We start from the raw sequence: 23002 nt of genomic DNA, 5'->3' as shown, positions 1-23002 counted from the left end.
CTGCTCGTGCTGGCACGCCTCCTATTCTAATATGGAAACGTATCTTATGCTAAGCCGGGACCGCCTGCTGCACAGCCCTGCCCCCTGTCTTCTACCCGGCCGCCCTGTCATCATGCCGGCATCACCAGCACCATCATCAGAGCTGGAGCATAAAGCGGGGTATGAGGCTCGGCAGTAGGACTCATACCCCGCTCTGATGACGGCGATCGTGATCCCGACATGATGTCAGGGGCCGGGGATGTGCAGCAGGCGGTCACGGCTTGGCATAGGAGGCATTTCTATATTAGAATAGGAGGCGTGCCAGCACGAGCAGAAGCTGCATCACGGAGGGGGAGGAGAGGAGTTTGAGGAACAGGCACCAGGGCCAGCCTCCTGTGCTTCACCTTAGCTCATTAGCATATTACTATTTCATCGGATAAAATGGCAACCGAGCAACGGATTTACAAAAGCTCCACATAACTGGGTTCTAGACTGCAGCACCGACAGGATGGTATGTATATGTCAAAATTAACACTTTGGTGGTACATTCTCTTTAAGATATTTCATTACAGCAAATATTAAACATTTATTGACCTAACCATTTATTTGTTTTTTAGTCTATTGATCCTGGCCAGCAATTCACTTGGGAGCACTCAAATCTTGAAGTCAACAAACCCAAAAACCGATATGCTAATGTGATTGCCTATGATCACTCTCGTGTCATCCTCATGCCTGTGGAAGGTACAGAATTGCATATACACTAGCAGTTTTTCTTCCTTTGAAATAAACTAGTTGCATTAATATGTTAATATACTATAAAGTATATTGGTCTGTCTATTTACACTAAAGTCTGTGTGTCAAATAGAAATGTGGTCTCCTGTTCTAAAGTTTTTTGATGATTTCTGATGATAGATGATATTAGAACTATCTAACTGGAGGGGCCTTTACCTGAACTGGGCCCATTTCAACATTTTTCTCCTGACTTTTTGCGTACAATCAAACATTTGTCTAGAAGCAGAGAGGTTTGAAGTCCAACTCAATCCCTACAAACTGACATTTTTTTTAGAAGGGACTATATGTTGCTTCTTTTATATTTCACCCCAGGAATGACAATATCAAGGAGGACATCTGCAAGTGACTGAAAAGAATCAAACCTTTCTGGGCCACAACTAGAAAGTCTTCTAGAGAGGGTAGCAGGGAAATTTTTATGGTTTTTATGAAAGAAGCTATCTCTGCAACTATTTTTATAAAGGCCATGGAGACTAGGGATGGTCCGAACCTGGTTCGGACAGGGTTCGTACGAACCCGAACCCTCCGCAATGATTACTGCTGTCTGCCCGCTCCGTGCAGCGGGCGGATCCAGCGGGAGGAACGCTTGGAAAACTGGAATACAGCCATAGCCATAGGCTGTATCCCAGTTTTCCAGGCGGTCCTCCCGCTGTATCCGCCCGCTGCATGGAGCGGGCAGACAGCGGGAATCCGATGCAGAGCGTTCGGGTTCAGCCGAACCCGAACCTCGGCGGGTTCGGACCATCCCTGATGGAGACCTTAGAGGTGCCAGACTGAAGGTCCTGATATTAAAAACTTATTAGCTTTCCTTGAATTAGGACAGCCACCCTCATGAACTTTTGATGAGATGAAGTTTTCATTAGAAACTTTTTGTTAGATAGGAAACTCAGGTCCTTCGAGTTCATTAAAACTTTAAAAGAACTATTAGGTTTCTTTACTAACAAAAAAAAAGGGGGGGGGAATAAAATCCTTTTCTTCTGTATCCAGCAAATGGACAAGAATTAGAACCTACTTACTCACTAGGAGAATAAATTCCTTCTCCAAGGCCCCTTGTCTCGCTAGGTTTGAGATAGATCAGAATCGGTCTTGGGGCAAACTCTTCCAAAAGGACTCCAAAGCACGCTGTGTTTAGAATCCATTGGCTGGAAGAGACTGTCCTCCAAGGAAAACTGAAAAGGGCAACCCCAACAGGATCATTATTGTTCGTTTTTTGTACCCTTTTCTGGGGGAATCTGATTCTTTAGACAAAGCTAGAAAAGAGGCAAGAAGCATCTATCCACTTTTAGGGTGGGTTCACACAGTACAACTTCCAGCGTAAATCTTGCTGCGAATTTTGCAGCGAGATCTGCTACGAGGTAAGGTCCTGACAGGTCCCTGTGAATACATACTGCTTTCACACCGCTGCAAGTATGCAATTCACCTGCCCCCTTAACCCCTTAATCGTCTGCCTCTGTCTGTATACCTGTATTCTCTGTCTCCTTGCTGCACGGATCCAGCAGAATAGAGTCTTCTTACCTGTTTTTAAAACTTTTTGGTCTCTGTAATTATGTGATTATATTCTAAATTACTTACTTACATTCACTACAGGAATACTTGGCAGTGACTACATAAACGCCAACTATATAGACGGTTACAGGAAACAGAATGCATATATAGCAACTCAAGGTCCCTTGCCTGACACATTTGGAGACTTTTGGCGCATGGTATGGGAACAACGCTCCGCCACTATTGTAATGATGACCAGACTAGAGGAGAAGTCTCGGGTGGGTATCATAATAAACTCATAAGCTGTTCGGTTTTCAAAGCATTTAATTATTCCTTCAACTATTCATTTGTGCTTAATTTTGGTGAAGGAAAAAAAAAAGCCTTACCTAGCAGTGTAAAAAAAGAAAACAGGCGAACAGTGGATGTGATCAAACTGTAAATATATTTGAAGGCCAAAGCTCATGTAAAAATTGACCTGCAGTGCGAATTTCAAATCTGCAGCATATTTGTTTTGGTGTTGGAAATTATGTGGATTTATTGCAAATTTTCTCCATTGATTTAGTGGAGATTTGCCTGTGGCCATTGCGCAAAAGTTCAACCAGCAGACTATTCCATATGCATAAGAATGGGCTATTAATACAGTCCCAAGTTACGTAATTTCCATGAAAGATCTTTTATTGACTGTAGCTGATTGCACAGGATGATGAGGGGCGCCTTTTGTTTAGTGCATGCATGGACTGTTGCTATACAACAGCCTAGGCTAATTCAAGAATATACTGTACTGTGCAAAATGCCAGAAAAAAAGCACTCGCCTCAGGTCTCAAAATTTAAAGTTCACCCTACGATTGTTCCTTCATAGAGTTTTCAGATTTCAGATGACAATTGTCTGAATGAATTGATTGTTATAATGGACTACAATGTGTTGCCTTGTCAGAGTTTCTTTTGATGGAATAGGGATTTGTCGTTTGGTATGAATTACTTTTCAGCTACAGCACATGCTTATGATTTTAATGCCAGGGCTACACTTTGGGTAGTATTTACCTGCATACGCTAAGGGGAAGGCGCAGATTGCAGCCTTCTTCATGGCGTGCGCTTGTCGCATCCCCTGCTCGCCTAATGGGCAGCTAGAGGCGGAGCATAAAGCAAAGTTTATCAAGGTTTATATCTGAAAACTGGCATAAACCAGGCAAACCTGCTGTAAATGTTTGCAAAATGTTTGCTCAGGTCCCGCTGGATTTACTAAAAGGCATGCGCCTCTTAGTCAATCCTGCCAGGCAGATGGGGACAGGGCTTTATCTAAGACTGTCATATGTCAGTCCTGATAAATGTTCCCCTATGAGTTTTGTAGCGTTGCAAGACAGCTGTAGTCCACAAGATTTCATACAACTCCATGTGTTGTTTTGCAGCTGTAGCTATAGTTGAAGGGGAACTATCAGATGAATCTAACCTGCTGATAGCTCCCTAGTGGACATTGGATGCTGAGGATGAAGATCTGTCTCTTACCTTCAATCCCAGGGCCTTTCTGTAAGTCGTTAGGAGCACTGGGGCGTGGTTACGGCCCCCGGCAACGAGCTGGCCCCCCTCGATTGATAATCATCAGCGGTGCGAGCGGATTGCTGTGTGGAGGTTGGGGCTATGGCCCCTCTAATCATCAATGGAGGGGGACAGCTGTAGCCACGCCCCCAGTGCTCCTAATGGCTTACTGAGCACAGCTAATAGCACGGGAAGAGAGCTGAAAATAAAGGTAAGAAATTTTTTGCGAAAAACGGATCAAAAACAGATGCCTTTTGTTTGCCTTTGTGTCCGTTTTTAAATTGACTTACATTATGAAAAAAAGAAGGGATCCGTTTTTTTTTTAAAGAACACAAAAATGAGGTTGACTATGTTTTTGTGTCCGTTAAAAAAAGTGATCCGTTTTGATCCGTTTTTTTCATAATGGAAGTCAATGGAAAACATATCAAAACAAATGCACACAAAGGCAGATTGCAAAACGAGTGTGAACCCAGTCTTACCTTCATCTTCAGCGCCTGTGCCAACTAGGAAGCTATCAGCAGGTTAGATTTGCCTAACCTGCTGATAGTTCCCCTTTTAAATTCAAACATGTATTGCAACAAAAATTAACAGTGTAGCCCTGGCCCAAATCAGATCAATGTCTGATCATTTTCTCTGCTATCCTTCAGCATCTGTATTTCTAGTTTGTGGGTACAAACACACACACCGTATACGCAGTGTATTTTCTGCTGCGATACGCAGCAGAAACGCAGAATATTATATCTAAATAACTGAACACAGCAACAAATCTGCTGCAGATCTGCTGCGTATACGGTGTGTGTGTTTGTACCCAGTGTCGCAAAGTTCTAGAGCAATTAGGGGGTAGACAAAATGCAAGATTGCCAGGTGTTCCAGTAGTCTATCCCACATGAAACTAAATGAAAAGGTGCAGCTGACTGTAATGAAATTAATGGGTCACATGAATGATCCAGCAACTGTTCATGTGACCCAGCTTCATGATTGATTAATCCCTGTAAAGGCTCTGCAAACGATTTTTTGGGCTTTGTCAAAGAGCCCTTAGTGAGAAAGAAAGATAAAAAAAATTGTTAAAGGTTAAAGATTTTTTAAAAAAACAAAACTTTTTCTATTCCTCATAGGAACAAGTTTAAACTTAAAGTAAAGAGTAAACATGAAGTTTAAACATAACAATATCAATTATGTTTACTTTATGTCGAAGTGTCAAAACGCCATGGTTTTTTTAATTGGCGTTTTTTCACAGAAAAAGAGGCAATGTGAAGGCAGCCTCATACAGCACCCTAGGCAGAAAAATTTAAATTGGTTTAAACATAACAAAAAGTATATAAATGTGGTATTGGTGTCATTGTACTGGGCTGCACAGTGAATTTAAAATGACATCATTACCACAGCATAGTGTAATTTTTTTTCGGTTTCTCAGTAAATTACATGGTACATTGAGTGGTGCCCTCAAAAAAGTGCAGTTTGTCTCACAAAATTTCCTTGCATGGCTATGTTGACACACAAAAAAAAGTTATGGCTCATGGAAGAAGAAAAAGATAAAGAAGCAACACAGAATAAATGAAATGTGACTGTATCCTTGTGGATTCAAGGGCACAGATCTGTTCTACTGTCAAAATAAGCAAACCACAGTAAATGATTAAACCCGTATGTAACTGTATTGGCTGTATTTAAAGCCAATTAACTCAAATAACATTTCTCCAAATATTACATCTCACAAATCCATTAACTTCCTACAGGTGAAATGTGACCAGTATTGGCCAGGTAGAGGTGCAGATACCTATGGAATGATTCAAGTTACCCTGCTAGATACAATTGAACTGGCTACTTTCTGTGTGCGAACCTTCTCCCTACATAAGGTATGTTAAATGTGAAACTACAGAGTTGGTATCACATTCTCTGTAACACTTAGGGCCCTATTCCACCGGACGATTATCGTTAGCATAATCGTTAACGATTAACGATCTCAAACGACCGCTATTGCGAAAGACCTGAAAACGTTCACTCATTTCCATGGAACGATAATCGTTACTTATGATCGTAATTGCGATCGTTTCTTCTTCCGTATTTCTTCGCTATTGCGTTCGTATCTATTGCGAACGACCGAACAATGTCTTATTCAATGCGAACGTTTTGCGAACGAGCAACGATAAAAATAGGTCCAGGTCTTAATAAAGCGATCAACGATTTCTCGTTCGGTCGTTAATCGTTACTGCATTTCAACCGAACGATTATCGTTTAGATTCGAACGATTTAACGATAATCTGAACGATAATCGTCCGGTGGAATAGGGCCCTAAGGCTGCGTTTAAACACACAGATAATTGACCAATTTATCTGAAAGATTTTTGAAGCCCAAACCAGGAACATACTATAAACAGAGGACAGGTCATAAAGGAAAGACTGGGATGTCTACTCTTTTCAAATCCATTCCTGGGTTTGGCTTCAAAAATCCGTCGAATGAATTGGTCAATTGTCTGTGTGTGTAAATGCAGCCCTAGTCTAAAGTAACACTATGGATTTATTAGTTTTAATGGAGGTGATCAAAGAAAATATTAGTTTTTCGTAACTGTCACACTCTTTTGGCTTTGATTACATACATGACATGTATGTAGGTAAATGTTGTGTTTGAGTGGCACTCACCCTTCCGATTATTCTTTAAAATTCAGACTTTATTTCATAATGTCCAACATGAGGTAAACAGAACAGCAGGTGTGTGAACAGACAGGCCATGGCTGTTTTGCACCACAACCCCTTCAGTGGAATATGCAGTATCCTTGTGCAATCATGATAGAGGGACATTGTGGATAATAGTGCTGACTATTCATTATTTTTACTGTGGATTACTAAAAGATGTTTTATTTGTCTTATAATTGAAAAACAGTTGAAATGATGGCTGAATTCTTTACTCACCTTGACTTATAAACAAGAAATTCCTTGTTTACAGAATGGCTCTAGTGAGAAGAGAGAAGTACGTCAATTCCAGTTTACTGCCTGGCCAGACCATGGAGTCCCTGAGTACCCAACCCCATTCCTGGCTTTCCTCAGACGAGTAAAAACTTGCAATCCTCCTGATGCAGGACCTATTGTTGTACACTGCAGGTATTTTTTTTCTTCTCTTTAGACTGTCACCCTGCTGTTGCCATGCAACCCACAATCCTTACTTGTAGGCTTAGGCCCCCTATTACACATACATTTAAGGACCCATTCATTTCTATGGCCCCATAGCACACCAGTAGGTGTTATGGGGCCGTGATCCATGCTACAAAAAATGAGCAAGTTGTCATCACAGGTCCCCACTCAAACCCCAGTAAACAAACAATTTTTTCTCTGGAAATGCAATGAAAATTTATTATTAAATGCAGCTGTTCATATAAATGAATAATAAAACAATGAACATGCTGCAGAAGCATATAGCTTTCCTTACCTATCTGCCCCAGGTAACCTACAAATCTCTGTTTATCCTGGGGGTCCTAGTTATGTATTGTTTGGTTGTCCTTCCTTTTTTCTTTTTTTTTTGTGCAGCAAACCTCGAAGCACTGCAATACCAGGTCAATGCCTGGAGAGGACAGAGCAAGCTCTTTTTTTTTCTCCCTTTTCTAAAAATCCATTTAATATATGGTCCCGAGATAGGGGATATGTCAGATATTAAACTGATAAGAACAGATGCTACACTTGATCTTAGCCAAAAGGCCGAGAAGCGATTGTCCTTCCTTTTTAAGCAGTTGCTTAGTACTAGAAGTCCCAGATTGCATTGCTTTTCCAGTGCTATCAGTACCTTTTGACACATCTGATGGCACATTGAAAGTTACTACAAAGGACTGTAGTACATTTCACTCCCTGCAGTTAACAAAACCCATCCTGTAGGGTCATGGTCACGACCTCCAACTTACATGTTGCTACATGACAGGCAATGCAACACGATTCCTGACTACGCAACCGGGAATCACTGTAATTCCAGCCTTAATCCTGACAGGACTCCTAGAAGAGACAATTAGAGGTCCGCTAGATTCACCCATATATATAGAGTTTGACAGCCTCTGTTTACACACTGATACAGGGGAAAGCTAACAATCACTGTGTGTGTGGGCAGAGTGAGCAGGAGGCACACCAACTTTCTGAAAAGTCCTGTCTGGATTTACTGTACACTGCTTTTGTATGAAATCATGCTAAAAAATCATATAAACTCTGCTTTTTTGGCGCACACACAGCCTAACACTTCACAGTACCAATTGAAGTTTCCACTTAGGCTATAAGGTAATCACTTTCATCAATACTGACAGAAAGTAATCATTCAGATCACATACTAATAGAAACGAGAACAGAAAATTTTTTCTTAGAATCTCTTATGTGTGCACACTCCCACCCTTGCCATTTTTTTACCACAAAGAAATCAGGAGCTGATTCATGTATTGTACTATATGCTAAATTTTAGCCTGTTGGTAGTCATATGGCAACATTTACTGTGTTATTTCTTTTTTATAGTGCTGGAGTTGGGAGAACTGGTTGTTTTATTGTCATTGATGCAATGCTCGAGAGAATAAAGCATGAGAAAACTGTCGATATATATGGCCACGTAACATTAATGCGCTCACAGAGAAACTATATGGTCCAGACAGAGGACCAATACAGCTTTATTCATGATGCCTTGTTTGAAGCCGTGGCATGTGGAAACACAGAGGTTCCAGCTAGAAATCTGTATACATATATTCAGAAGCTAGCCCAGATTGAAACAGGAGAACATGTAACAGGCATGGAGTTGGAGTTCAAGGTAAGGACATTAGTGAAATATATGATTATAAGAAATATTAATTAATAATATTAATTTACTTATAAAACAAATTGATCCAACAGTGTACACACTTTTCAAAAGATCTATAGCTCTCACCTTGCCTGTCAATATTGCAATTCATAGGATAAAGAATACTGGAGCAGAAATGCATTAACTCTTAGTTGTAATGTCACTTAAATCCACATGCAAAATCAAAATACCAATCTTACCAATACCCTTGGTAGCTTTCCCAGTTTCCCACTGGTCTTTAAACACCTGACCTTCCGCAATATTGTCTGAGTTACAGGCTACATTAGTAGGAATGTGTGAGTGCATCATTGCTGAAAGAAAGTAATTAAATTTTTCTAATCAAAAATTTGATTTCTATTTAAGTTTTTAATATTTTTTTTAAATCAACTTTGGCAAAAACAAAAACGCCCGAAGCCAAATGTTAGTTGGGAGTCAATGGACTTTTATGAAATGCCCTTAACGCCCTATTTCACAAAGCGATTATCAGCCATATTTGGCTGATCGATGTTGGCTAAACATGTTGAAAGACGAACTACAACGATAGCAACAATCTGCTGCCAATGCCCTGTGCAACAGGAGTGGTGGCAACAGACCGCTGCTATTTACTATGGGCTGACAAACGCCTTGGCAGCTCCCCACGGACGCTCCCTTTCCACACACACACTCTTACCCACTCGTTGTCGGCGTGTGTAATAGCCTCTGCAGCAAACAGGTAACTAAGAGCAAGGGAGTGCTGACATGACTGGGCGGCGCTCGCTTGCTCCCGCTGTTTGGCTCTTGTAATAGAGCCTTTACATACTTGGCTTTTTTGTCTGTGATGTTTTTCTCTTTTCTCTGGCTTTCTGTGGGATCTGTGGCAGTTTTTAGAAAAAGGAGCATGCTGAGTGTGTTGCATTTTTTTTTGCCACAAACTGTGGCATTTCTCTCCCATACTTTAAAGGAACTGAACTGGCCAAGCCTATCCCTACACAAAATGCACTAGAACAGCATATTTTCATTCCATTGTTTCTTTTGTAAATGAAAAACTGCAAAATTAGAACAAAAATATGCTGTATTTAGTAAATAAATGGTGGCTATATTGTAATAGACACAATCCCCTTCCCATCTATAGCCGCCAGCTTTTTTTCTATATATCTACTTAACAGAGCATACTTTTTTTATTTTAACTATTTTTCATTAACAAAAGCAAAACTGAAACGAAAATATGCTGTTTTAACTCTTTCCCGCACGAGGACGTAACGTCCTTGCGTGGGAGGGGGAGTTTAGAGCGGGGTTGCTGCGGTCCCGGGAGCTATTAGCGGGCACGGTCTGATCGCCGTGCCCACTAATTAAGTCTTCAGAAGCAGCTGTCAAAGTTGACAGCTGCATCTGAAGACTTACTGCAGCCGATTCCCTGGTGTCTGGTGGGGAGATCGCTCCCCCATGATGTTGTCACGGAGGAGCGATCTCCATGTCTGGTGCTAGCCGCGTCTGCGCCGTAATGGCTCTGATCCCGGCTCGGCATTCTTTTGCCTTTGGCTGCAGCAGCCAAAAGCAATAGAACACTGATCTCATCGATCTATGCTGTATAACTATACAGCATAGATCTCAATGAGAGATCAGTGTGCATATACTAGAAGTCCCCCAGGACTTATACCATATACTAGCTTCTAGTATATGAGTTTAAAAAAAAAAGTGTTGTTGTTAATAAAAAGCCCCCTCCCCTAATAAAAGTCAGAATCAACCCCCTTTTTCTATTTTATAAATAAAAAATAAATAAATAAATAAATAAACAAAATGTTTGGTATCGCTGCGTGCGTAATCACCCAAAATATTAATTTCTCACATTCCAGATCTCGTATGGTAAATGGCGTAAGCGCCAAAAAATCCCAAAGTGCAAAATTGCGCATTTTTGGTTGCATCAAATCCGGAAAAAAATGTAATAAAAAGCGATCAAAAAGTCGCATATGCACCATCAAGGGCCTGATAGAAAGAACACATGATGGCACAAAAAATGACACCTCAGACAGCCCCATAGACTAAAGGATAAAAGCGTTATAAGCATGGGAATAGAGCGATTTTAAGGAACTTTTTTTCTGTAGAAGGTTTTATTTTTTTAAAAGCCATCAAATAATATAAAAGTAATGCAAGTTGAATTTTGTTTTATTCGTACCGACTTGAGGAACATGTATAATATGTCAGTTTTTTTCATAGGACAGACGGCGTAAAAACAAAAAAGAATTGCGTAGTTTTTTTTTTTTTCAATTTCACTGTGCATATAATTTTTTTCTGGTTACGCAGCATATTTTATGCAAAAAATTCAGCCTGTCATTGCAAAGAACAATTAGTGACGCAAAAAATAAGGGCTCATGTGGGTCTGTAGGTGTAAAAATGCAAGTGCTATGGCCTTTTAAGCACAAGGAGGAAAAAACCAACACGCAAAAACGAAAATGAGCCCGGTCCAGAAAGGGTTAAGTTAATAAACTGTAAAGAAGCTGGGGGCTATATGCAATAGGCACAAAGGGGATCGTATCTATTGCATTATAGCCGGACAGCTTCTTAACAGTTTATTAACTTAACACAGCATATTTGGGCTGTAATTTTGCTGTTTTTCAAATACAACAGCAATACTGAAACGAAAATATGTTGTAAAAAGTCAAATTAAAAGTCATATTAAAACACATTATGTTCATATTAGGTCAACTAGAATGTTCACACAACAGTGAACACACAAGGAAATTACTCAGTTTACTCAGTGAATGTTCTAATTGACACAATATTAGCATATTGTATTACGAATAAATCCCCTAGCACAGTGGTGGGGAACCTCCGGCCCGCGGGCCACATCATGAGGTCTCAGGGGCTGGTCCGCGGTTCTCCTGTAATGTGTGCCGCTCTAATGGGGAAGGAGCCGGCATACACAGCATCCTCCTGTGTCTGTGACAGCTGCCAGACACAGGAGGATGCAGTCTGTGCCGTCCCCTTCCCCACCAGAGCGCCGCATGTGTTCGGTCTCCTGCAGGCCGCGTGTGATGACGTCATTTCATTGAGCACCATCTGCAGGAGAAGACGGGCACAGGCTAGAGGGGAGAGAAGAGGACCTGGACAGCGTGGGAGTGGAGGAAAGGTGAGTGGGATGTTTTTTTTTTTTTTTTTTTATTTGGGACAGACACTGGGGGCTAAGTACACTACCAGGGACATGACTGGGCGTGTTAGCTAGACTACCAGGGGCATGACTGGGGGGGTTAGCTAGACTACCAGGCGCATCACAGGGGGTTAACAATGACTACCAGGGGCATCACAGGGGGTTAACTGTGACTAGCAGGGGCATCACAGTGGGTTAACTATGACTACCAGGGCATCACTGGGGGCGATAACTAGACTACCAGGGACATCAATAAGGGGTTAACTACAGCTACCAGGGGCATCACTGGGGGTTAACTCTGGCTACCGGGCATCACTAAGGATTCACATTAGGTACAAGTGCATCAAAGAGGATAAACCACAATAGCAGGGGCACTAGGGGAGCAATACTTGCCCTGGGTGCTGCACACCCACACTACCCCGCTGCCACGCACAGTATAACATTGAGTGCGGCCCTCAAATGATTTTATTAATGCATTAATGGCCCTTGACACGGAAAAGGCTCCCCACCCCTGCCATAGCAAGTTATTGATTTGAGTGGCTTTGTTAAAGGAGAAGTCCGGCGAAAAATTTTATTAAAGTATTGTATTGCCACCCAAAAGTGATACAAATCACCAATATACACTTATTACAGGACTTTTTTTCCCTTCACTTACTACTGCATCAAAGCTTCACTTCCTGCATAAAATGGTGATGTCATGACCCGACTCCCAGAGCTGTGTGGGCTGTGGCTGCTGGAGAGGATGATGGCAGGGGACACTGAGGGACACAGGGCACTGGAGGGACACTGAGCATCCCTCTGCCATCATCCTCTCCATCATCCACAGCCCACACAGCTCTGGGAGTCGGGTCGTGACATCACCATATTATCCAGGAAGTGAAGCCTTGATGCAGTAGTAAGTGCAGGGAAAAACTTTATGTGCATTTCCCGTAATAAGTGTATATTGGAAATTTGTAACTTTTGGGGGGGGCCAAAACAATATTTTAATAAAAGTTTTCACCTGACTTCTCCTTTAACCTCTTAAGGACATATGTTGTATCCGTACGGCATATGTCCACAAGAGGAGTTCAGAGGGGGGCTGCGCCGCAACCCTGCTCTGAACTGCCGCGATCCCGACTGCTATTTGCAGCACGGGACCGCGGTTATTGGCGGGAGCGGGCCGATCGCCGCTTACACTAATTAACACGGTTAGATGAAGCTGTCAAACATGACAGTGTTATTTGCAGCCCATCCCTGGTGTCCACGGTTAGATGAAGCTTTCAAACATGACAGTGTTATTTGCAGCCCCCCGCGCGCGATGCGATCGCGGAGGGGGGATCCCTTGGTCTTACCGGGTCGGGCCTCAGCGTCGGAATGACGCTGATCTCGGCTTGGTATTCTATTGCAATGGTCTGTAGCAGACCATAGCAATAGAGCACCGATCTAATGGATCGGTGCTGTGTTATACAGCTACACGGATCTCTATGATCTCTAATTAATGTATAAGTGAAAAAAAAGTCTTCATTAATAAAAAAAAAAACCTCCCCTAATAAAAGTCTGAATCACCCCCCCCCTTTTTTAATTTTATAAATAAAAATAAATAAAAAAACATGTTTGGTATTGCCGTGTGCGTAAAAAATTGTGCATTTTTGGTCGCATCAAATCCAGAAACATTGCAATGAAAAGCGATTAGAAAGTCGCATATTTGCAATCAAGGTACCGATAGAAAGAACACATCATGGCACAAAAAAATGACTTCTCAATCAGTCCCATAGACCAAAGGATAAAAGCATTATAAGCCTGGGAATAGAGCAATGTTATTTTTTTAAAAGCCATCAAATAATATAAAAGTTATGCAAGTTGCATATTGTTTTAATTGTATCGACTTGAGGAACATGTATAACCTGTCAGTCCCCCTCCCCCCCAAAAGAAAAAGAATTGCGTTTTGTTTTGTTTTTTCAATTTTACTGCGCATATAATTTTTTTCTGGTTTCGCAGCATATTTTATGCAAAAATTAAGTCTGCCATTGCAAAGTACAATTAGTGACGCAAAAAATACGGGCTCATATGGATGAAAAAATGCAACTGCTATGGCCTTTTAAACACAAGGAGGAAAAAACGAAACCTCAAGAGGTTAATGTTAGTGGGGGCATAGCAGAAAAGAAAGGCAATTCACACACAAACTCAATGTCAGACAATATGCCATGCCAATGGTTTTTTTTTCTTTTGAATCCCAGGAAAAAAGTCTGTGTCTGGGGGCACCCTTATTGCATTAAAACAAACAAGCACGAACTTGCCTTAGAGGCAGGGAAGAAAGATTCTATATACATTAAAAAGCTCCTTTTAACTCATTCGCTGTTCAGAATTTTTGGAAATTTTGCACCTCTAGTAGCCAGGACAGTTTTTACACTTATGACATGTACAAATAAAATCGAATTACAATCTAAACAATCATACCGACCCCTCACACCCCATGTATAATATTCTGAAAGCAAACAACTTGCATATTATTAAAATGCCATCTTGCTCCTTATATGCACAAACACCTTGAATTTTTGTTTAAGTGTAATTTTTTAAATACAAAATGTAAACTAAAAGTTCAACATGTGCACATTTCATACAGAGAACTTGTGTTTTGTTTTACATGCACATATGTTCATAAAAGCACAGCAACTGGAAAGATAAAAATATTCATTTTAATGTAGAAATAAAAAAAAAAGTAAGAACCTATAAAATACAGGGATAATAGACTTTGGAAATAAGTCCATCACTGAACCCTATATACCTATATATGATGTACTACAGACAATGATGTCTACTATCACAAAACTAACAAACGGTATTTAAAAAAAAAAAAAAAAGGAGTAAAACACAAATTGATGTTATTTTTTGCACCATGATCTGTTTTTTCTATGGGTACCTTGCTTACGTACATGCGACTTTTTGATAATTTTTTTTTTTATTTTATTTTTAAAATGGGAAAAAGGAGATGATTTAAACTTTTATTAGGTGAGGGGATCTTTTTATTAATGAATAAACTTTATTTTTATTTCTTATACTTAAACTTTTAGTTCCCCTGAGGGACTTTGATTATTACTTCAGTGATCTTTTATAGAAATCACTGCAGTAAAGTTAATACAGCACTGTTTGATAGGATCAGTGCTGTATTACTCTGGTCTTCTGCAGACCAGATCTACAGATTGCCAAGCCGTGATCAGCTCCTGTGCGCTAAAAGCAATACCACGCACAGTTGAACCTGTGAGGGGACATAGAAATACAATTCATATTGTTATATAGTGCACATGTTCAACAATATATATGTAAGACAATACATGCATCCATCATGGTGGATGGCACCAAATTATAAGAAATAAGTAAGCCAAAGTAAGAGTAAATAGCAATCTGGAAAAATGTAGGGATATATATATATATATATATATATATATATATATATATATATATATATATATATAGATATAGAGAGAGAGAGAGAGAGAGGCCTATAGACTCAGCCCACAAAGTAATAGCCAGACGCCCAAAAAAACTGAAATAAATGAACAGAGAAAAAGAAGTAAACAAATATGTAAAATAAAACAATTAAAGTGATGGATGCTCACCCACCTACTTTTATGTGTTTTATTTACAAGGGGGGGGGTGTTCAACTTTTATTGTTGGATTGGCTTTGACATATTTTTAAAAACTTTTTTTTTTTTTTTAATTTTTAAGTCCCCCTGGGGAACTATAACATGCATGCATTACATTACTAACACTGATCGTTGCTATGCCACAGAATAGCATTGATCAGTGTTACCTGTGATCATTGCAGTGATAGCCCATCTGACTGCCGGTAGGAAAGTAAGAGACCTCCAGTAAAAACAACTAGAACCCCCAAATTACACTGCAGGGGTCACAATTGGATAGTTAATGGAACACAGCTCCTGTCACTGACATTTAAATGCTGCAGGATTGAAAGGGTTAAAGGCAAACGGGCGCAGGATCGTGGCCACCCGTCATTAACAATGAGGACCCGGCTCCTAATAGCAGTCGATCCTCACTCTTTATTAGGCAACCTCAGCTCCTGAGCTCACTTCATAATGTCCCTGCAGACCATGACGGAAATGTATGCCATGTCATTTGGGAGAGGTCTTTCATAGCATACATTTATGTCCATTGTCATTAAGGGGTTAAAATCATGGATCAATGCCTGCAAAGTACTCCCTTCTGTCTATATCAACAAAAGATTGTGCTCTCAAAAATACGGAAACAGAGACCATGTAGTTTTTAGCTTTTGACCACAAGCGTGTTAAAAACACCTGCTGCACATCTAAATACACACATGCCATGCATTGTAAACATACCATGTAGAAAAATACAACAAAATACAGCTTAAGGCTATGTCTCACACAGTATTTTGGTCAGTATTTTGCAACCAAAGCCAGGAGAAAACACAGAAAGGCTATATTCACACACTGAAATTGAGTGGATGGCCGCCATGTAATGGCAAATAACGTCCGTTATTTCGAAACAACGGCTATTCTTTTAAAATAACGGCAACTATTTTCCATTAAATGACACCCATACGCTCAATTTTAACAGTGTGCAGGAACATTGCCTTTCTGTGTTTTCAATCCACTCTATGTTTTGGTTGCAAAATACTGAGCAAAAATACTGTATAGGAATATAGCCTAAATATTAATACAATCAAGGACTATCCGCTTTCAATCAACCAGAGATTATAGGTAAAAATTATGCAAAAATGCATGGCCAACCATGTTTTTGTGTACGCTAAAAAGAAGGATGCATTTTGATGGTTTTTTTTATCTTTTTTTTTTTTATGGAAGTCAATGGAAATACGGATCAAAATGGATGCACACAAAAACATCGTCTTTTTTTCATCTTTTTTTTTTTTTTTTTTTTCCTAAAATGAATGAAAAAACTGACTGCAAAAAACCCAGTGTGAACCCAGCCTTGGTGTTAGGACAACACCAAATGTGTTCTAATAGCAGCCTTAGGGCACAGACAAGCTTATATGCCCTTGGAGCTCCTTGTACATGGGTTGTCTAGTCCCCGGTTGCATTACTGGGAAAGCCAATGGCAAATCCCTTTGATCAAACTGTAATCATTCTTGACAGTTAATAGTTAAATATATAGGATTGTTTGACCACCAAACATAATTAAAACTGATCAAAAATGAAATTACAATAATTTTTTCCACTTAAAATGTTTTTTTTTTTTTTTTTAGATGCCCAAACAGTGAAAGTAAATATGTTTGGTTGATGAATTTCTGGAAAACAGTATATTAAACAAAGTTTTTCTACCACATGGTTAACAATGGGGGGAAATATATAACTGGTACCACATAAACCAAACTCCAATTATGCAACAGTTACACATATTTTTGGTGGGCATAAATCGTAAAATTTGAAAGAAAAACTGCAAAACCTGAGTAAAGTGCTGCGGAATCTGTGTGTGCTATACAAATAAAAGCATTATTATTATATTATTATTATTATTATTATTATTAAAACAACATTTTGGTATATAATTTGATATCAGCATTAATGCAACAACCCATAATATAAAATTAACATTAATTTGTACTATATGATGAGCAAAGTGGGGGAAAAAAGCAAAACTGAATTGCTGTTTTTTTTTGTTTTTCTGCCCAAAAATGTTATGTTAGTGAGGTATAGATTACCTCACTATTTATATTTTATGGTATGTAAAGGCCCTATTACATGATGCGCTTATCAGCCGTATTTTGCCGATTATTGGCCATTGTTATAAAAGGCAACGATTAGCCGAAAGACAAGCAACACAAGGGCAACTAGAAAGACAGACCGCCACTCTCTTCTATGATCGCCCGGGCAGAACATCCCCCCCCCCCCCCCCGTTCGCTGCGGCCCCCGGTGTCGCAGCGAGTTTAATAGCATTGGCAGCAAGCAGGGAATGAGGAGCAATTGAGTGTTGACCCGTTAGGTCGGTGCTTGCTTGCTCTTCTGAATCGCCCTGTAAGGAAAGGCAGTAGAGAGAGAAAATTTCAAGGTTGCAGAAAAATAACATACAAGTTGTGGTTTCTACTTAATACATTTTCATATGTCCATTTATACAGTATAAATGCATCCTGTTGAACGTTTTTGAAAATGTTGTTCTGTAATATTAATATTAATATTTTATGTTTAGCGCCTTGCCAATTCGAAAGCTCACACTTCCAGATTCATCAGTGCCAATCTTCCATGCAACAAATTTAAGAATCGCCTTGTGAACATCATGCCATATGAAACCACAAGGGTTTGCCTGCAGCCAATCAGAGGAGTAGAGGGGTCAGATTACATAAATGCCAGTTTCATAGATGGATACAGGTAAGCTAGAACATATATGTTACTCATTCATTATTTGTATATGAAAGTACTAATTTACTTTCTACTTTTTAGGCAACAAAAAGCTTACATTGCAACACAAGGGCCACTTGCAGAAACAACTGAAGATTTCTGGAGAATGCTGTGGGAGAATAACTCCACAATTGTTGTAATGTTAACGAAACTTCGAGAAATGGGAAGAGTAAGTTCCTTTTTTTTTAATTATAGAACCAACAGACTATATATTGTGGAGATGAGTTCAAATGGCAATATAAAAGTCTTTTTCAATATGCAGTTTAGCCAAACAGCAGTCCTTTTATTTTCAGCATAGAAGGTACAGCAAACTAATACACTAATGGCTTGACTTCAGCAAAACAGAATATAAAGTCCAAGTGGACGTCACAAACTCACGAGTCCTATTCATTTGCGGGTTCACCCGCTAGGATGTGGAAAGGTGGGATGGCACAGCTTCCAGACACCCACCAGCTTCCCAGCTGACACACTCTGCTGCAAGTCCCACAAACTTCAGAGTTGGGACCACACCCTCAGCTCTGCTGAGCTACTTGGATTCTATCCAGCCACAGAAAACCCGGCCCTAGGGTTACTGACAAAAGCTACCAGCTCACTTCACCGAGACCAGGCACCTCGGTGACACGTATCGGTCATCTACTATGACACCTTGTACCTTCTCACAATATGTATTTTGTAAGGTCAGAGTAGAATTTAAAGATGTTCATTCTTGTGGACAGTAGAGGCTCATGGCCCTCAATATGCCATAAATATTTTTGATGGGGGAAAACAAGCACTTGCATACACCCTTTACCTCCCTTTGATTGACACTAAGGTAATGAATAAGAGGAGATGGGTTGGCTAACTCTGGGCTGTTGCTGTGCTGGGGAATATTACCCTAGCACTTGAGCCTCTTATAAACAAAAATGCTTACATCTTACCACTGAAATGGACTATGGAGATACAGTATAAAAAAGGTGTGCCTGGAATCCTAATGAGAAGCTCTGTCTAGCCATGGGCTTACTTTTACATGCTTAGCTGCTGACAGGTCCACTCCAACATAATGTTGTTGCCAATGTGAACACAGGTTAAAAGGGGAACTCCTGAGGAAAAAAATATTTTTTAAAACAATCGGTGTCAGAATGTTATACAGATTTGTAAATAAAATCTGTTTAAAAATGTCATGCCTTTAAGTACTTATCAGCTGCTGTTTGTCCTGCAGGAAGTGGAGTTTTCTTTCCAGTCTGACACAGAGCTCTCTGCCGCCACCTCTGTCTGTGACAGAAACTGTCCAGAGCAGCAGCAAATCCTCATAGAAAACCTCTACTTTTCTGGACAGATATTCTTCCATATTTGTTTTCAAATCAACTGGTACCAGAAAGTTTATACAATTTTTCTTCCTCTAGAGTACCCTTTTAATTTCTGTCTTTAGAGGCTGGTAGAATTGTAACAAAATTTGTTCGGTTTCATGCTTATTTTTATAGACCCCTTTAAAGGGGTTGTCCAGCGAAAATCTTTTTCTTTCAAATGAACTGGTGTCAGAAAGTTATACAGATTTGTAATTTACTTCTATTAAAAAATCTCAAGTCTTCCTATAATTATTAGCTACTACATGTCCTGCAGGAAATGTTGTTTTATTTTCAGTCTGACACAGTGCTCTCTGCTGACATCTCTGGCCGAGACAGGAACTGTCCAGAGCAGGAGAGGTTGTCTATGGGAATCTTCATAGAAAACCTTTCCTGCACTGGACAATTCCTGTCTCGGCCAGAGATGTCAGCAGAGAGCACTGTGTCAGACTGAAAATAAAACAACATTTCCTGCAGGACATTCAGCAGCTCATAACAATGGGAAGACGTAAGATTTTTTAATAGAAGTAAATTACAAATCTATATAACTTTCTGACGACAGTTGATTTGAAAGAAAAAGATTTTCACTGGACAACCCCTTTAATTGTTTTGCTTTTAAAAAATTGCTGTGTTTATTCTCAAAGGAAATTATTGTTATATTTTATAGGAAAAATGTCATCAGTATTGGCCCGCTGAACGTTCAGCTCGGTATCAATATTTTGTTGTTGACCCAATGGCTGAATATAATATGCCTCAATATATCTTAAGGGAATTTAAAGTCACAGATGCAAGGGTAAGTTTATGAGAGGTTCAATAAGTTTACCTTTTTATCTTTATTTTATTAGAAATGTGGTGTCCACGGACAGGACAGTGGTTAACCCCTTCAAGACAGAGCCCTTTAATGCACAGATGTCCGGGTCAAATTAATGCAATGTTCCTCCCCGCCTTCTAAGAGCCATAGCACTTTTATTTTTCCACCTACAAGGCTGGTTGGGGTGTCATTTTTTGCGCCATGATCTCTAGTTTTTACTAATATCATATTGGCGTAACAGAAAAATTTTGATAGCTTTTTATTAATTTTTTTCTGATTTATAATTTATTTAATTTATAAAATCGGCAATCCTGGTGTTTTTTTTCCATTTACGCCATTCACTGTGTGGGTGAAATAATGTTATTTTTTTTATGTATTTTTATTTTCATAATGGGCAAAAGGGTATTTTAAACTTTTATTGGGAGGGGGGTTTATAAGTTTTTTTTTTTAATACTTTTAAAAACTATTTTTATTACACTTTTTTTTCACCGTAACACATGCAATCAATAGATTGCATGTACTGATCTATGCTATGCCATACCATAGATCAGTGTTATCGGCAATCAGGGCAGTTTCTAGGTCATTTTGGCAACAGGGCGAATCTTGATAAAAGCGCCCCCCCCCCCGGTCAATTCAGACCTGGGGAAGGAAGGGGGGTTACTTGGGTTACTAGGAAGAAGCAGTGTGAGTATTATGGCATAGAACAGTGTTGCACCCCTACCAAATAATGTTCTACTTAATATAAAAGTGTCATTCAGTGACTCACAGGTGACGTCTTCTTTGATCTGAGGTGTCACTTTCCTTTTCCTCTTCCTCTTGCCCGGACCACCGTGATGATTTCTTCCAGCTACAATTCGTCTCTTCCCAACCTGCCAGACAAACATCTTAGGCTCTGCACATTTCCAGCAACTTCATTCCCTTTTCCACCTTATAGACACCAAACTGTAGTAACTGTGCTGTTAGGTGCAGTAAAGTCAGTAGGTATGTGGGTGCCCCTTGTATGTAGGATCACCTGCTGTGCCTGTATATAACAATAATGTCCCCCTGCTGTGCCTGTATATAACAATAATGTCCCCCTGCTGTGTCTCCATATAGTTATAATGTCCCCTGCTGTGCACCCATATAGTAATAATGTCCCCTGCTGTGCCACCATATAGTAATAATGTCCCCTGCTGTGCCACCATATAGTAATAATGTCCCCTGCTGTGCCACCATATAGTAATAATGCACCTGCTGTAGCCACCATAGTAATAAAGTTTCCCCCTCTGCCTGCAATAAACCTGCCCCACACACTCTATATCTCTCTCCTGCCCCCCCTTACACACACTATATATCTCTCTCCTGCCCCCCCTTACACACACACTATATCTCTCTTCTGCCCCCCCCTTACACACACACACATACTATATCTCTCTCCTGCCCCCCCCCCTTACACACACTCTATCTCTCTCCTGCCCCCCTTACACACACACACTCTATATCTCTCCTGCCCCCCCCCTTACACACACTCTGTCTCTCTCCTGCCCCCCCTTACACACACACACACACACACTATATCTCTCTCCTGCCCCCCCCTTACACACACTCTATATCTCTCTTCTGCCCCCCTTTCACACACACTCTATATCTCTCTCCTGCCACCACCACCCTTACACACACACTCACACTATATATCTCTCTTCTGCCCCCCTTACACACACTCTATATCTCTCTCCTGCCCCCCCCCTTACACACACACACTCACACTATATATCTCTCTTCTGCCCCCTTACACACACACTCTATATCTCTCTCCTGCCCCCCCTTACACACACACACACTCACACTATATATCTCTCTTCTGCCCCCCTTACACACACACTCTATATATCTCTCCTGCCCCCCCCTTACACACACACACACACACACACACACACTATATCTCTCTCTTCTGCCCCCCTTACACACACACTCTATATCTCTCTCCTGCCCCCCCTTACACATACACACACACACTATATCTCTCTCTTCTGCCCCCCTTACACACACACTCTATATCTCTCTCCTGCCCCCTCTTACACATACACACACACACTATATCTCTCTCTTCTGCCCCCCTTACACACACACTCTATATCTCTCTCCTGCCCCCCCTTACACATACACACACACACTATATCTCTCTCTTCTGCCCCCCTTACACACACACTCTATATCTCTCTCCTGCCACCACCACCCTTACACACACACTCACACCATATATCTCTCTTCTGCCCCCCCTTACACACACACTCTATATCTCTCTCCTGCCCCCCCTTACACACACACACACACACTCTATATCTCTCTCCTGCCCCCTTACACACACACTATATCTCTCTCCTGCCCCCCACTTACACACACACTATATCTCTCTCCTGCCCCCCACTTACACACACACACTATATCTCTCTCCTCCCCCCCCCCCTACACACACACTATATCTCCCTCTACATACACATACACACACACACACACACACAACAGCACCTGGCCGCCATAACAACAGACCAATGCCCCCGCTGCGATCCCCACACATACACTACCTGCCGGTCGCCATCCCCGCCATCACCCCAGTTGTAATACTTGCCCGCGATCCAAGCTTGGTGCCGCTATCGCCGGGGCACTGAACAACCGCCGTGTGAAGTGAGGCAGGAGAGAGGCGCCGCAGGAGCGTGGCGCCCTTGGCGTCCAATCAATGAAGGAATGACGTGCCGGCTGACGTGCCCAGCGTGCGGTACGTCGCGCTGGCTGATGCAATCATCAACACGGAGGT

The 23002-nt window shown here is 40.8% G+C and overlaps 1 protein-coding gene and 1 non-coding gene across 2 annotated transcripts in view; one reads left to right on the top strand and one right to left on the bottom strand.

Annotated features, from left to right (window-relative positions):
* The window catches only part of LOC138786539 (receptor-type tyrosine-protein phosphatase S-like), a 338771-nt gene that overhangs the window by 282487 nt on the left and 33282 nt on the right, over positions 1-23002 (top strand). The window contains exons 22-29 of the mRNA XM_069963521.1: positions 597-720; positions 2356-2531; positions 5520-5639; positions 6727-6881; positions 8265-8550; positions 17867-18045; positions 18118-18244; positions 20065-20190. Of these exons, the coding sequence (XP_069819622.1) occupies positions 597-720; positions 2356-2531; positions 5520-5639; positions 6727-6881; positions 8265-8550; positions 17867-18045; positions 18118-18244; positions 20065-20190 (1293 nt within the window). The remainder of the gene's footprint in view (positions 1-596; positions 721-2355; positions 2532-5519; positions 5640-6726; positions 6882-8264; positions 8551-17866; positions 18046-18117; positions 18245-20064; positions 20191-23002) is intronic.
* LOC138787650 (U2 spliceosomal RNA) lies at positions 7294-7484 on the bottom strand. Its single transcript, XR_011362415.1, has one exon. It is a non-coding gene; the product is annotated as a U2 spliceosomal RNA (small nuclear RNA).

Source organism: Dendropsophus ebraccatus, chromosome 3 (genome assembly GCF_027789765.1).
Source record: "Dendropsophus ebraccatus isolate aDenEbr1 chromosome 3, aDenEbr1.pat, whole genome shotgun sequence".
NCBI lineage: Eukaryota > Metazoa > Chordata > Amphibia > Anura > Hylidae > Dendropsophus > Dendropsophus ebraccatus.
The sequence above is the reverse complement of the archived record's forward strand: the minus strand, read 5'-3'. Positions and strand labels throughout refer to the sequence as shown.